Raw genomic sequence first — 16760 nt, 5'->3', positions numbered from 1 at the left:
CTTCACTTGAATTTGAATAAATACCCCAAAAAGAGCTACCCAACCATCCATGTTGTTAGGGCATAATATATGACCTTTTTACATTTACCATAAATTTGTCTAAGAGTGTTTTCCCATGTAACCATGTAACCTGTACAGAGTTTTCCCGGAATGAAATTCCATGACTTTTTCAGAAAATTTCCTTGAGTTCTCCAGAAAATTAGGGGGCGGAGGTACTTAAAAATCAGTGAGATTACCCCTTCATTTAAATAAATTATGCAATATGCAGAACGTCAAGGAATATGAGGGGGAATGCGCCGCAGGCCTTTTTTTTTTTTGAAAAACTTGATACTGAATTTTAATTTTTGACTGAGTGGCAAACTCCATGACTTTTCCAGGTTTTCCTTAAATTTTCCTATATGACTATTCCATGACTTTTTGGCCGATTTTCAGGTTCCATGACTTTTCCAGTTTTTCCAGGTCGCGTATAAACCCTGCTGTATGTAACTATTATAAATATACAATTTCAATTACCCTAGTCAAGTGAAGACGTAGTGTTCTAATTACAGTCCATCTAGTTGTAGCCTGCTACACATTCTGCTATCTAACGAGCGACCTGAGAGAGTTATCGTAGCGTACATATATCAGTAAGTAGCGACCAGTGGCGGCATTACTAATGTGGATCAGATAGCAAAGGACGCACTGACCCCTCAGGTATAGTTGCTCGAGTTCAAATGCATTTTGGGTTCTTCACAAACTATACAAAGATATCTGGTTACTTGATTTCAGATGGAATATTTCAATCGTTCAAAGTTCACACTCAGATTTGCAGATTTTCCTTTATCCAATCTTAATAATGATAATAGTGAAGTTTCCCCCTTTAAGCTTTAAGACTAACGGACAGTAAGTCGTTCGCGCCGAAAACCTAATTCTTAATTTCACAAATTCCTAAGTAACAAGATATTAGACACATTGAAACCAAGATGTCAAAGAATAACGCGCCGTGTTTAGTAATTTATACAACTGTATATTTGTTATCCATGTTATACACACTGCGAGGCTGGGATTTGGCCTGGCGCACTACCGAGTTGCCTTGCACCTCAAAAAACTTTCTTGGAATCGGTGCCTGATGATTATTTAGTTTTAATGGATAATTTAAACGCTTATTTTTCATTAAGAATAAAATTTAAACGTCATACACAAATGCAGTATTCCCCATTTTTAAATGTGGTCGTCCGATTATTTGAGATCTCTATTTGTTACACTTAGGATCAAACTACGGATTGACTTGGAACGTGGTACACTTTATACCTCTTCAATGACAATTGGATATTCTAAAGAATTCGGAATTGATTTCTTTACCTTCTTAGTACAGTTTTCTTCTCCTTCTTGGAAGGATTGGAAAGAAAGCTAAAATCTTCATAGTTAACGATTGCTGAATGAAAAAAGTCGACCTAGTATCCTAGTTTGCCCTTCCTAAGAACGCTTTGTTCTTCCCAAGGGGGGGGGGACTATTGTCAATATGACTTCTGCACAGGTGGACCTTTATTGTCAAACATTTCACTTTGTCATGAATAGATTTCTTTATAGCCTTCTTAGAAGGTCTGGCAAGAAATCTATAAATTGTCACAGTTGCGAACCTTTTCGACGGTCCAATATCCTAAACAAGGTTTCATTTGTCCTAGGGTCGGGGTTCTGGTTTAGATGGGCGTGTAATGGCCTTTAGGTGTGTAGAACAGTTTGCCACTCTTTATCCGTCTCAAAATCTCCTGACGCAGTAGTTTCTTCTCCTTAGAGATCTTCTCCAGGACACCCTTGTTCTCCGTGGCTCTCCGGGACAGATAGGGGAGGACTTCTATTATTTTTCCTATTGATTTTCCTTATGCGAATATTTCCTATTGATATATTATTTTTCCTATTGATTTTCCTTATGCGAATATTTCCCATTTACTATTGACGGGACCGTACGGGATGTACTTGTATGCAGAGTAACCAGCTTGACCTGCCATAACAAAATAAACAACACATTAATACTATTGACGGGACCGTACGGGATGTACTTGTATGCAGAGTAACCAGCTTGCCCTGCCATAACAAAATAAACAACACATTAATACTATTGACGGGACCGTACGGGATGTACTTGTATGCAGAGTAACCAGCTTGCCCTGCCATAACAAAATAAACAACACATTAATACTATTGACGGGACCGTACGGGATGTACTTGTATGCAGAGTAACCAGCTTGCCCTGCCATAACAAAATAAACAACACATTAATACTATTGACGGGACCGTACGGGATGTACTTGTATGCAGAGTAACCAGCTTGCCCTGCCATAACAAAATAAACAACACATTAATACTATTGACGGGACCGTACGGGATGTACTTGTATGCAGAGTAACCAGCTTGCCCTGCCATAACAAAATAAACAACACATTAATACTATTGACGGGACCGTACGGGATGTACTTGTATGCAGAGTAACCAGCTTGCCCTGCCATAACAAAATAAACAACACATTAATACTATTGACGGGACCGTACGGGATGTACTTGTATGCAGAGTAACCAGCTTGCCCTGCCATAACAAAATAAACAACACATTAATACTATTGACGGGACCGTACGGGATGTACTTGTATGCAGAGTAACCAGCTTGCCCTGCCATAACAAAATAAACAACACATTAATACTATTGACGGGACCGTACGGGATGTACTTGTATGCAGAGTAACCAGCTTGCCCTGCCATAACAAAATAAACAACACATTAATACTATTGACGGGACCGTACGGGATGTACTTGTATGCAGAGTAACCAGCTTGCCCTGCCATAACAAAATAAACAACACATTAATACTATTGACGGGACCGTACGGGATGTACTTGTATGCAGAGTAACCAGCTTGCCCTGCCATAACAAAATAAACAACACATTAATACTATTGACGGGACCGTACGGGATGTACTTGTATGCAGAGTAACCAGCTTGACCTGCCATAACAAAATAAACAACACATTAATACTATTGACGGGACCGTACGGGATGTACTTGTATGCAGAGTAACCAGCTTGACCTGCCATAACAAAACAAACAACACATTAATACTATTGACGGGACCGTACGGGATGTACTTGTATGCAGAGTAACCAGCTTGACCTGCCATAACAAAACAAACAACACATTAATACTATTGACGGGACCGTACGGGATGTACTTGTATGCAGAGTAACCAGCTTGACCTGAATTAAGTTCATAATGCTGTTTTTATGGAAAAAGTTCCTTAAGGGTGTCGGCCATTGGGGGTTTTACCCTAACCCTTTTGGAAAATTTGCAATCGAAATACGATTGTATTTTTTCTATACGATTGTATTTTTTCTTCTGGGAATTGGCCCCAGGACCTTCTGCATGACAAACAAGCACCTTACCACTTATCAACTTACTTCTGAATAGCAAACCGTACGGTATCCTCGTTATGGCTGGCTACCATGATTCCAATCTTATTGGCCGGTTGTCCCTGATCCTTGAGATCCTTAATGCGGCGTAAACACTCGGTAAGTGTATTGTGGTACATTTCTGATGTGGCTTCATAGTTTGGATTAACCGGATCAGGATAGCCTAGGGCAGCCGCACGAGCACGCTCCTGCAAATATAGTAACCGAGACGAGACAAGATGGGATCAATAGGTAAGTTTAGATATATAGGAATCTGTGACAACAGAGATGAGGTTTGATATAGGAATCTGTGACAACAGAGATGAGGTTTGATATAGGAATCTGTGACAACAGACATGAGGTTTGATACCGATAGACGTTTTAGGAGTCTCAATTTCTTTGTAGCTTTTTCTGACGTTTTTTCTACGTGTTTGTTAAATGTTAATTTACTATCAAACAAACAACACATTAATACTAGTTGTTTGCGAGTTTCGTTCGTTTGGTTGCGGGTTCAATTCCTGCCCGGGCCGGATTTTATCCGAAACAGGTACGGTTCGTTCTGGGAACTTTTTCCTATCCTGCTTTCTTCGGTTTCGGGACGATAAGACCTTAGCTGTTATATAGCGACGTTAAACCCCTCTTAAACAAGATTAGGACAGTATGGTATATGTACTTACCCAGAGGGAAGGTAATGTAGTCACACATGCCAAGCAGCTGTCCAAAGCAGATCACCTTATCTTCAGGTGATATTCCAATGTCTTTCATTCTGAAATAAACCATCAAATCCGAGTATAAACAAACAGAAATACAAGCACAGATTATGCCTCTTGTTCTAGAACTTGGTGTAGAGTTCAATGGTCTTTGGGAATCCATGTTGATGGGGTTGTTTTCGCAGTTGTTATTTCGGTCAGTGAAATAACTGCTACATTAGACTAACTTGGTCTGTGTCTTAGCATGTCCATCCCGTAGTATGTCTCTCATCAGATGGGCTAGAAGAGACAATTCTTCCCATTTAGGTGCTGGGTCAACACGAGAACACCAGAAAGATACAAGCACAGATTATGCCTCTTGTTCTAGAACTTGGTGTAGAGTTCAATGGTCTTTGGGAATCCATGTTGATGGGGTTGTTTTCGCGGTTTTTATTTCGTAGCAGTGAAATAACTGCTACATTAGACTAACTTGGTCTGTGTCTTAGCATGTCCATCCCGTAGTATGTCTCTCATCAGATGGGCGAGAAGAGACAATTCTTCCCATTTAGGTGCTGGGTCAACACGAGAACACCAGAAAGTAACCCTTTTGGAAAATTTGCAATCGAAATACGATTGTATTTTTTCTATACGATTGTATTTTTTCTTCTGGGAATTGGCCCCAGGACCTTCTGCATGACAAACAAGCACCTTACCACTTATCAACTTACTTCTGAATAGCAAACCGTACGGTATCCTCGTTATGGCTGGCTACCATGATTCCAATCTTATTGGCCGGTTGTCCCTGATCCTTGAGATCCTTAATGCGGCGTAAACACTCGGTAAGTTCAGATTAGAGGTGGTATTAAGTTCATAATGCTGTTTTTATGGAAAAAGTTCCTTAAGGGTGTCGGCCATTGGGGGTTTTACCCTAACCCTTTTGGAAAATTTGCAATCGAAATACGATTGTATTTTTTCTATACGATTGTATTTTTTCTTCTGGGAATTGGCCCCAGGACCTTCTGCATGACAAACAAGCACCTTACCACTTATCAACTTACTTCTGAATAGCAAACCGTACGGTATCCTCGTTATGGCTGGCTACCATGATTCCAATCTTATTGGCTGGTTGTCCCTGATCCTTGAGATCCTTAATGCGGCGTAAACACTCGGTAAGAGTATTGTGGTACATTTCTGATGTGGCTTCATAGTTTGGATTAACCGGATCAGGATAGCCTAGGGCAGCCGCACGAGCACGCTCCTGCAAATATAGTAACCGAGACGAGACAAGATGGGATCAACAGGTAAGTTTAGATACATAGGAATCTGTGACAACAGAGATGAGGTTTGATATAGGAATCTGTGACAACAGAGGTCTTATTTTTATTTTTTTTTATTTTTTGATTGTTCCTTAAAAAACTCCACAAGTCTCAATTTTTTTAAGCTCTTAGAGTAAACCGCACATAAGTAGTAAGCATATGACCTCTACTTAGTCTAAAGTCTAAAGTTCTGGTTAGATTGTGTCTATGTGGTATGTACTTGGTTGAATTTTTGTTGAGGTATGCACGATATCCCCTGTCCGCGCCGGTACCGCGAACCTAAGTATTTAGTATCCAAACTCTCTAAACTCCGTGATACGAAGAAACCCGAGCCCGACCGAATAGAACAATAGGCTCGGGCATCATCTCTTCTCACAACCAGCGACCAATACGTACTTATCTCTTCTCTCTCATTTTTCTGTGTTCTTTTATACTTTCTAACTCTTAAGCCACCGACATCCCCTTTTCTCTAGACATTTTCTCCCCACGATGTGTTGTAACTCTATGATCTAGAATTCTACACACAAGAGCCGTATTTTGTCTGTAAGTTAAGTCATGTTACAATAAAATAAACCTATCAACCAAAACCAGTGAAGAGTAAAGTTATTTTCATATTTAGATATTTAATCAAAGTTCTATAAAGGCTAACTGGCTAAGTAAGAATTGAATTTTTCTTTTGCAAACAAAGAATTAGTAGTATTTATTCAGATGTAGGCTCATTTCAATTATTAATTGAAATTCATTTTCCCTCTTGATAGAGTAACAGAGTCAATTAAAACAAGAAACCATTGAAGATTTCGTTTTCTTTGAAGGAAAAAAAAATCACTTGAAAACTGCCCACAAGAAAAGAAAAAAAATCCACATTAATACTATTGACGGGACCGTACGGGATGTACTTGTATGCAGAGTAACCAGCTTGACCTGCCATAACAAAATTTGTGTATGTATGTTGCAAATGTCGGGATCTTTGACCATTAGGCCATTTTTCCTCTCGCATCCCAATATTTCCCTACATAATTATAATCTATGTCAAATGTTCACCTTGTCAATGTAGAAAGCATGTACAGGAGGGGAGGGAGCAGGTGATTTAAAATCCTGTATGCAAAATTATATCTATGTCAAATGTTCACCTTGTCAATGTAGAAAGCATGTACAGGAGGGGAGGGAGCAGGTGATTTAAAACGTTCAAAATAAGATAGCATGAGACAAATCGGAGCCAAAAACCAAACCGAGGTTTGTGTTCCAATGATGTAAAAGTTGTTAGGTACATACCGAGGGAGACAAATCAGGTGAGCTCGGCCTTGACCTGAATATTTGCCGCTTGGGGGAGTACATCTCGAATTTGGCTTTCTGGTACAACCTAACTTGAAATTTAAATCCGACCCTAAAGGACCATATTATGATCTAACATCCCACTCTAAATCCGGGCCGAAAGGACCAAATCATCTAATGCCCAATGCAAATCCGGCCCGAAAGACCAACTTATTTAGAGTCCAATGCAAATCTGGCCTCGAGAGACCAACTTATCTAATTCCCCACTCCTGCCCTGAAAGACCAAATGTTTTCAATTCGAAGCTTTGAGGTCCTAATTATCTCATTCCCCACTCCAAATCCGGCCCTGAAGGACAAAATATTTTCAATTCAAAATTAAAACTTGGCTTTTAGGTTCCAAATTCGGCCCTGAAGGACCACATTACCCAACTGCTTGATGGATATCTCTCATCTTGTGATGAATGTTTTCAAAATCTCATCCATAAGTAACGACTACATTTCTCATTAGCAAACAGGGTCCTATATCCTATAACCGCATGTGACACAGGTTAAGGTAGGACTGAATATCAACCCGAGAGTTTTTGACAAATACTCAGAGACCAACTTATCTAATTCCCCACTCCTGCCCTGAAAGACCAAATGTTTTCAATTCGAAGCTTTGAGGTCCTAATTATCTCATTCCTCACTCCTAATCCGGCCTCGAAGGACCAACTTATCAACTGTCCAATTCAAATCCGGCCCCAAAGGACAAAATATTTTCAATTCAAAATTAAAATTTGGCTTTTAGGTTCCAAATTCGGCCCTGAAGGACCACATTACCCAACTGCTTGATGGATATCTCTCATCTTGTGATGAATGTTTTCAAAATCTCATCCATAAGTAACGACTACATTTCTCATTAGCAAACAGGGTCCTATAACCGCATGTGACACAGGTTAAGGTAGGACTGAATATCAACCCGAGAGTTTTTGACAAATACTTTAAAGTCACGGAATTTTTCCCCTTTCAGCAAACAAAATGGGTTTTAACTCAGCCATTTTTTTTCTTTAGTTTGTTTGTCTGTCTGTCTGTTTGGTGTACTATAACTCAACGACTACATTTCTCATTAGCAAACAGGGTCCTATAACCGCATGTGACACAGGTTAAGGTAGGACTGAATATCAACCAGAGAGTTTTTGACAAATACTTTAAAGTCACGGAATTTTTCCCCTTTCAGCAAACAAAATGGGTTTTAACTCGGCCAATTTTTTTTCTTTAGTTTGTTTGTCTGTCTGTCTGTCTGTCTGTCTGTTTGGTGGACTATAACTCACGAACAATTTGTCCAATTTTGATCAAATTTTGACAAACATGTTCCAACACCTAGAGAGCATTTTCTCATTAAATATTGGTTCCAATTGAGCCCCTTGTTTTGTGTGAGTCTACTCTACAACTAGTTTCTTCTATGTAGTTCAAAGTTTTCACTGAACCACTAGTTTCTACTATGTAGTTCAAAGTTTTCACTGAACCACTAGTTTCTACTATGTAGTTCAAAGTTTTCACTGAACCAACCACTAGTTTCTTCTATGTAGTTCAAAGTTTTCACTGAACCACTAGTTTCTACTATGTAGTTCAAAGTTTTCACTGAACCACTAGTTTCTACTATGTAGTTCAAAGTTTTATTTACCTATGTGGCTCCCCATACTTTTCCTCCTCTCTTTCTCCATCACTTCCTCTCTCCCTTTCCTTCCGCCCTCTCTCTCTCTTTCCTTTCCTCCCTCCCCCCCTCTGTCTACCTCAATGTCTATTTTTCTCCCTCTAGATCCCATGTTGCGATAAAAAAGAGCCCTTGCATATCAAGTGCAATTAAATAAATAGCAAAGTAAAAAGGAGAAAAAAAAAATGGAATGATTCGTATTTGACTTCTAGCAGGAAACCACCATATTCCGTATATGGCTTCTAACATATCAGTACTCCGTTTATGACTTCGAGCTTGTACGAAACCAGCATATTTACATCTACATAAATGTATTTCAATGGGTAGTGTCACCAACAGATAGCTTCAGACCAGACGTTTAAATAACACTCGAAGACAGAAAAGGCAACAGAACCGCAGTTTTGATATGACGTTCTAGCAGGAAACCACCATATTCCGTATATGGCTTCTAACATATCAGTACTCCGTTTATGACTTCGAGCTTGTACGAAACCAGCATACTTATATCTACATAAATGTATTTCAATGGGTGTCACCAACAGATAGCTTCAGACTAGACGTTTAAATATCACTCGAAGACAGAAAAGGCAACAGAACCGCAGTTTTGATATGACGTCATTCATCGTCCATGCACTCAAACCACACACAAACACAGCTCACACACAAACACACCTAGACATGGAAAACCAAACACCCGCATCGCAAGGGGGGAGGTACTGTCAGAACCAGCACAAAACGATGGCTGCAACCGCATTCGAACACACACTGAGGCGAAAAGATAGAAAAAAGGAGACGGAACTTGGGTGACAAAAAGGGAGAGAACGGGGGGGATTTTGAGCGACAAAAAAGAGATAAAGGGGAGAAAAGGGAAAAAATATGTCAAATTGGAACAGCAATAGTCAATTACACAAATATTATCCCCGCCTAGATGTGCAAAAAGCGAGGGAAAAACTGTTACGAATGCGGTTGGGAGAGAGAAAAATGTTTTTCCAGACAATACCATTTGGAGAAATTAAAAAAAAGAGCACTGTGAGCAGCGGGAAAAACTAGGTATGCCATTTATATTTCAAAGAACCAGAGCAAGTATACTTACACGAATGATCTTTGATTTTAATTCCATGTCTCGGCTGGGATCGAACCCACGCCCTCCTGTTTACCAGGCGAGCGTCTTGACCACTACGCTACCGAGGCAGGTACCAGGTACCTAACTCTCAGAGACTCGATTCTGAATTCGGGCCACAAGTTTGGAGTAATCGAGAGTGTAAAACAATATTACCAGGTTCAAACACTGCTGAGTGTGATGACCGGTTGGGCGGCCCTGAGCTAGTACATGGTTTACTACTCACCTGCCACGGCGTGCAGGCAATCCTGGAAGATCTCAACGTTCCGTTCACAAGTAGCTTCGTTCAAGTAGAAGTAGGTACGAGCCGAGGATACTTTGTAGCGACGATCAGCAAAACTCTTGGCCACATGATACTGAGGCAGCTCACCACCAATCTTCTCCGCTGAAAATATTCACAAAACCAGAATTAGATATCATTGTTATTAAACAATTTGATCAACCTTCATCTACAGAGCTCACCACCAATCTTCTCCGCTGAAAATATTCACAAAACCAGAATTAGATATCATTGTTATTAAACAATTTGATCAACCTTCATCTAATATACATAATGATTGAATTTGAATTTATTAAGTTTCCATTTATTAATTTTCAATATAACTCTCGGAACATACTGAATTTTTATAAATGGTATAAACATCCGTATAAGCAGAGCTTGTGCCACTGAAAATTAGGGAATGATAAAATCAAGTTTGATCAAGGGTGGGGCAATGGCTGTGGCATTTTCTACCAGCATAAGATAAACAAGTCTCGCCTGGTAAGGTTTGTGTGTTGTTGACATTGACAGTGGTCCATACAAACTCCTCATTAACATCTATCTCCATTCTCTACTTACTATAAGCAAATATATCTACTGTATAGGTTAGCTGTATACAGTCTTTTGTTCGTGAGATGTATGTCATAATATGTTTTTACACTTTCTACCTTGTAATTATTACATAACTAGCTGAATCCCGCTAGTTCATCCTGAGGCATGGCCAAACTTGTAGAAAATAATAAAAAATACGGTCGCGCTGCGCGCTCCCTATTAGTTGCATAGTTGTCAAACTAAACACATAAACGAAACTCATAATGTTGGTGGCCAAACTTGTAGAAAATAATAAAAAATACGGTCGCGCTGCGCGCTCCCTATTAGCTGCATAGTTGTCAAACTAAACCACCTAGAGAGCATTTTCTCATTAAATATTGGTTCCAATTGAGCCCCTTGTTTTGTGTGAGTCTACTCTACATTTCACTGAACCACTATTTTCTACTATGTAGTTCAAAGTTTTCACTGAACTACTAGTTTCTACTATGTAGTTCAAAGTTTTCACTGAACCACTAGTTTCTTCTATGTAGTTCAAAGTTTTCACTGAACCACTAGTTTCTTCTATGTAGTTCAAAGTTTTCACTGAACCACTAGTTTCTTCTATGTAGTTCAAAGTTTTCACTGAACCACTAGTTTCTTCTATGTAGTTCAAAGTTTTCACTGAACCACTAGTTTCTTCTATGTAGTTCAAAGTTTTCACTGAACCACTAGTTTCTTCTATGTAGTTCAAAGTTTTCACTGAACCACTAGTTTCTTCTATGTAGTTCAAAGTTTTCACTGAACCACTAGTTTCTTCTATGTAGTTCAAAGTTTTCACTGAACCACTATTTTCTACTATGTAGTTCAAAGTTTTCACTGAACCACTAGTTTCTACTATGTAGTTCAAAGTTTTCATTGAACCACTAGTTTCTACTATGTAGTTCAAAGTTTTCACTGAACCACTAGTTTCTACTATGTAGTTTAAAGTTTTCACTGAACCACTAGTTTCTACTATGTAGTTCAAAGTTTTCACTGAACCACTAGTTTCTACTATGTAGTTCAAAGTTTTCACTGAACCACTAGTTTCTACTATGTAGTTCAAAGTTTTCACTGAACCACTAGTTTTTACTATGTAGTTCAAAGTTTTCACTGAACCACTAGTTTTTACTATGTAGTTCAAAGTTTTCACTGAACCACTAGTTTCTAAGCAAACAAAATGGGTTTTAACTCGGCCAATTTTTTTTCTTTAGTTTGTTTGTTTGTCTGTCTGTCTGTTTGGTGGACTATAACTCACGAACAATTTGTCAAATTTTGACAAACATGTTCCAACACCTAGAGAGCATTTTTTCATTAAATATTGGTTCAAATTGAGCCCCTTGTTTTGTGTGAGTCTACTCTACATTCCACTGAACCACTAGTTTCTTCCGGTTTGTTTTTGTTAAGCTACGCCGAGCAAGATCACTAAATGGATGAGTGACATGAACGGCCATGCCTTAAGGATTTACTAGCAGATTGCCTAGTAACATATAAAAGCTGCATAAGACTACAGAGCCTTTCTTCATTATAGCTCTTTGAAAATTATACCTGTTGTACCTAATTTTATAGGTACTGCAAACAAAATAAATATTATAAAATAGAAAGTAAAAATAAAGTTTTATTTAAAATTGAAATCAGGGTCACACACAAGCAGATAACACATTAGCATAGCAAGCAAGCACAGTGAACACACGTTATCCTTACCTTCCTTCTTAGCTGAAAATTCATTGGAAAGCGCATGGTGGGAAGTGAGGAAAAAGAAGAAAACAGACAAGTGAATTATAAAGCGGTGTGAAAATGACGAGGGAAAACATTACGGTGGTGAATTTAAAACACAAAACTATAGGTTGTGTTTTGCGGACTAGATCTTTAGGTAGACAGACACTAAGGATGTTTTTTAAAGTTCAAGCCTAACTATCTAATTAAAGTTTTCAGAAAAGAACCAGAGCAATACGTAAAACCGACCAAGGTAGGTAAGTACTTACAAATTGAACAATTTAAAGAGTTAGATATGTAAGTGACTTAAGTAAAACACGGTGTTGTCTTCTGTTTAGTTTACATAGGAATGTGTGGGTTGATAGGGTTATTTTATTGTAGCATGACTTAACTTACAGACTAGTTTCACCCTTTCGGGCATCATCAGTGTTTAAAAAAGAACTTATTGCATAAGAAGTATTTAAAATAATTCAGAACAAGCGGGGCCCGTCCCTTTTTTAAGACTGATGGTAGACTCAGTAACTTTGTGAAGGTTCATTTTAAATATCTAAATATGAAAATAACTTTACTCTTCACTGGTTTTGGTTGATAGGGTTATTTTATTGTAGCATGACTTAACTTACAGACTAGTTTCACCCTTTCGGGCATCATCAGTGTTTAAAAAAGAACTTATTGCATAAAAAGTATTTAAAATAATTCAGAACAAGCGGGGCCCGTCCCTTTTTTAAGACCTTTAACTGAATAACCATTATTTATCCCAACTCTAAGGATTCTATTATATTCAATAATAAAATCGACAGAGAACAAGGTATAAATTTAATAATCTATCAAAATAATATTTGAAAGCGGCATTTTTATGGTGGACACTATTATTCAGTTTTTGTCGTCATGTTGACGGAGCCTGGTTTGGTATTGTGAACGAGGCTTTACCCACTTCACTAGAAACTTGGCGGTAATTTTCAAAAAAATTTCAAAAATTACAAATTTGGTTTAATTTTCTTTGTCGTCATGTTGACGGAGCCTGGTTTGGTATTGTGAACGAGGCTTTACCCACTTCACTAGAAACTTGGCGGTAATTTTCAAAAAAAAATTCAAAAATTACAAATTTGGTTTAATTTTCTTGTCGCGGGTTCGATTCCCGCCTAGAGCGGATTTTATCCTGATGGGAACTAATGTTCGTTCTCGGAACGGCTGGCTTTCTCCTATCCTGTCTTCCTTCTCTTTTCGATTTCGGGACGATAAGACCTTGGCTGTTGTTCCCTCTATCAAACCTCTTGAAAAATAATAAAATCTTCTTTGGACTTATTTTTCAAGAAGGAAATTGATAAGTCTTTCCAGTGCTCGCCATTTTTAAAGGCCGTTCTTCTCATATCAAATCTAAACAAACAACATTCCCATAGTCATACCTACCAAATGTCATTTTACAGTTCCATTTCTGCCCAGACAATGCTCGAGTAAGTAAAAACAACAAAATTCAGTCCCTACTTTCCTCTCCCGTCTTTATGTAGGTAGAGAGTTTACACTATAGGTACAGTAGAACCTCGATTATTTCAACCTCCATTATTTCAACTCCAAAATCAGTTCAAAATAGGGTATTTATCAACCATTTTGTTCTTTTGTATCTAAAACGTTTGCCTCTTTTTCATTGTTTTCTACGGAATTTCAATTATTTCAACTTTCGATTATTTCAACTACCCTCGGTCCCAATCAGTTGAAATAATCGAGGTTCCACTGTATACTCTCCTGAAAGTAACCCGTTGAAATATTTGCAATCGAAAAATGAGTGCAAATTTTTGTCGATGGTGGGATTCGAACCCGGGACCTTCTGCATGGTAAGCAAGCGCGTTACCATTGGACCAACCCTGAAATCGAAGAGAGGACAGGACAGGAGAAAGCCAGCTGTTTTGAGAACGAGTCTACTCTCCCAGCTAACTATGCTGGCTACGTGAATTAGATTTGATTCAAAAGGATCAAATTGAGCCTTAATATGATTGAGCAAGAGGAGTTCATTTTGGATTTTATCTTTAGTTCGTTCGTTTTACTATACTAAAACATTCCAACGGTTTGTTCGATATTGATGAAATGTACAACACCTAGACTAACCAACCCTGAAATCGAAGAGAGGACAGGACAGGAGAAAGCCAGCTGTTTTGAGAACGAGTCTACTCTCCCAGCTAACTATGCTGGCTGCGTGAATTAAATTTGATTCAAAAGGATCAAATTGAGCCTTAATGTGATTGAGCAAGAGGAGTTCATTTTAGATTTTATCTTTAGTTCGTTCGTTTTACTATACTAAAACATTCCAACGGTTTGTTCGATATCGATGAAATGTACAACACCTAGAGGACATTATTTTGTTCATTTTGAGCAGCATCATGACAGGGGCTTTGTTTCTGCGCAAGTTCTACATTTCACTGAACCCTTATAGCTATATTCAGTGGGGATTTAACCAGATGGGTTTTGGCTTACCTGTTCAATGTAGGCTCCGCGCACTAGTTTGGCTCCGAAGTAGAACTTCTGTCAACACCTAGAGGACATTATTTTGTTCATTTTGAGCAGCATCATGACAGGGGCTTTGTTTCTGCGCAAGTTCTACATTTCACTGAACCATTAGAGCTATATTCAGTGGGGATTTAACCAGATTGGTTTTGGCTTACCTGTTCAATGTAGGCTCCGCGCACTAGTTTGGCTCCAAAGTAGAACTTCTGACGCTTGGCCTGATTCAAATCAGTAATCACTTCATTGAGAGTATCTCGTAAGTAACACTGGTATGTGTTGAATACAATAGCCTAGGAATCAAATACACAAATCATTAAACCAACGAACTAGGTTGCTAGGTTCCGAGTATGTTGATTGTTCCTTAAAAAACTCCACAAGTCTCAATTTTTTTAAGCTCTTAGAGTAAACTGCACATAAGTAAGCATATGACCTCTACTTGGTTGAATTTTTGTTGAGGTATGCACGATATCCCCTGTCCGAACCTATGTATTTAGTATCCACAACTCTCTAAACTCCGTGATACGAAGAAACCCGAGCCCGACCGAATAGAACAATAGGCTCGGGCATCATCTCTTCTCACAACCAGCGACCAATACGTATGTATCTCTTCTCTCTCATTTTTCTGTGTTCTTTTATACTTTCTAACTCTTAAGCCACCAACATCCCCTTTTCTCTAGACATTTTCTCCCCACGATGTGTTGTAACTCTATGATCTAGAATTCTAGACTCAAGAGCCGTATTTCCCTTTCTGAATTTCCAATGATTTAGTACAGGCACTATCCGAAAGGAAAACGGCACAGGATGTACCACATCCCCACCCAACTAGACCCCACATCATTATGGACCAACCCCATGGGAGCAGCCACCTTCCTGGACCTGGAAGATGAGTGACCGTTAACAACAAAATACGGCTAAGCTTACCTTCTCTGAGTTGTATTTCTGCATAAGTTCCATGGTAAGTCGAGAGATGGCAGGTTGGAAGTAGGTCTGCTCAGCGTCGATCATTATACGTACATCCAACTCCTTAGCAGTCTGTAGAAACAAAACACTCGCTCGGTATAAGTCAAATGATTTCTTAACTGCTAAGGATTTATCGTCCCCAAATCCAAGAGAGATTGAGAAGGAAGACAGGATAGGAGAAAGCCAGCTGTTTCGAGAACGAACGTTATCCATTCAGGATAAAATCCGCCCCGGGCGGAAATCGAACCCGCGACCTAGTGCTTACAAAGCAGACACGCTACCTTCCAAGCTAACTAGGCTGGTTTAAGTCAATGAACTATCAAGTAAATAGTTACTCACATATTTTCGACAACCTAATCTATACATTCACGTCTTGAAAAGACAACCAAACTCATATGGTCTGTATCGTAGCATGCCCTGCCCATCCCGTAGTATGCCTTTCATTAGATGGACAAGAAGAGACACAATACTTCCCATTTAAGTGCTGGGTCAACACGAGAACATCAGTAAAGAAACCGTCGATATATATTTGATTCTTTTCCAGCTTTTTGAATATAATGGAATGACAAGAGGACATGATGTATTGTATTGGACTACTTGTTGCGAAACATTTAGTATACTTACTCGGACCAGGGTGTTTAGTCGTCGCACCATGTTGCGAAACATTTCCTCTTCCTTCTTACTGAGTTGAGATAGAAGTCGCACCATTCTCTTCTCCTTGAGACAAGGAACTCGGAATGTGTCACTCAAGTTAGAATCCACATCCAATAGACCAGACCATGGGAACAAGTGAATAACACTGTACATAGAACAATAGAAAATCAGTTGGGTTGAAGAGCACCTCACATCCAATAGACCAGACCATGGGAACAAGTGAATAACACTGTACATAGAACAATAGAAAATCAGTTGGGTTGAAGAGCACCTCCTGGAGAACCCTGTCACTTAAAACAAAAAGCCCACTCTCGAGGCTTAGGTAAGTATAGGGGCAAACAGCCCTATCTATAAGTCGGGTTAAGCTTAAAGGAATCTCCGAAGCCAGAACAATATTATTTTCCATGTCTAAAATGAACATTGAAGGCGAAATTATCTGTTATTTATTGATTAACTGCCCAACATTTGGGTTGTGATAAGGGTATCAGTATCACTCATTGACGGTATGAGTATTGAGCGATAGCCATCCTTTCCCCTTTACTGTACGAAGGACGGGTATGGTCATCGTCTTGTTGATAAATGTTAGTTAACAAGTAA

General features: G+C 38.9%; 1 protein-coding gene across 1 annotated transcript in view; it reads right to left on the bottom strand.

Annotated features, from left to right (window-relative positions):
* Positions 1-471: 471 nt before the first annotated feature.
* The window catches only part of LOC103516289 (proline dehydrogenase 1, mitochondrial), a 32092-nt gene continuing 15803 nt past the window's right edge, over positions 472-16760 (bottom strand). Inside the window, exons 7-13 of the mRNA XM_026828725.1 lie at positions 16134-16308; positions 15471-15581; positions 14708-14839; positions 5166-5365; positions 4096-4184; positions 3176-3226; positions 472-1834 (exon numbers count right to left, since the gene is read on the bottom strand). Of these exons, the coding sequence (XP_026684526.1) occupies positions 1680-1834; positions 3176-3226; positions 4096-4184; positions 5166-5365; positions 14708-14839; positions 15471-15581; positions 16134-16308 (913 nt within the window). The 3' untranslated portion in view covers positions 472-1679. The remainder of the gene's footprint in view (positions 1835-3175; positions 3227-4095; positions 4185-5165; positions 5366-14707; positions 14840-15470; positions 15582-16133; positions 16309-16760) is intronic.

Source organism: Diaphorina citri, unplaced genomic scaffold (genome assembly GCF_000475195.1).
Source record: "Diaphorina citri unplaced genomic scaffold, Diaci psyllid genome assembly version 1.1 scaffold1536, whole genome shotgun sequence".
Taxonomy (NCBI): Eukaryota; Metazoa; Arthropoda; class Insecta; order Hemiptera; family Psyllidae; genus Diaphorina; species Diaphorina citri.
This window is presented reverse-complemented; position numbering and strand designations above follow the sequence as displayed.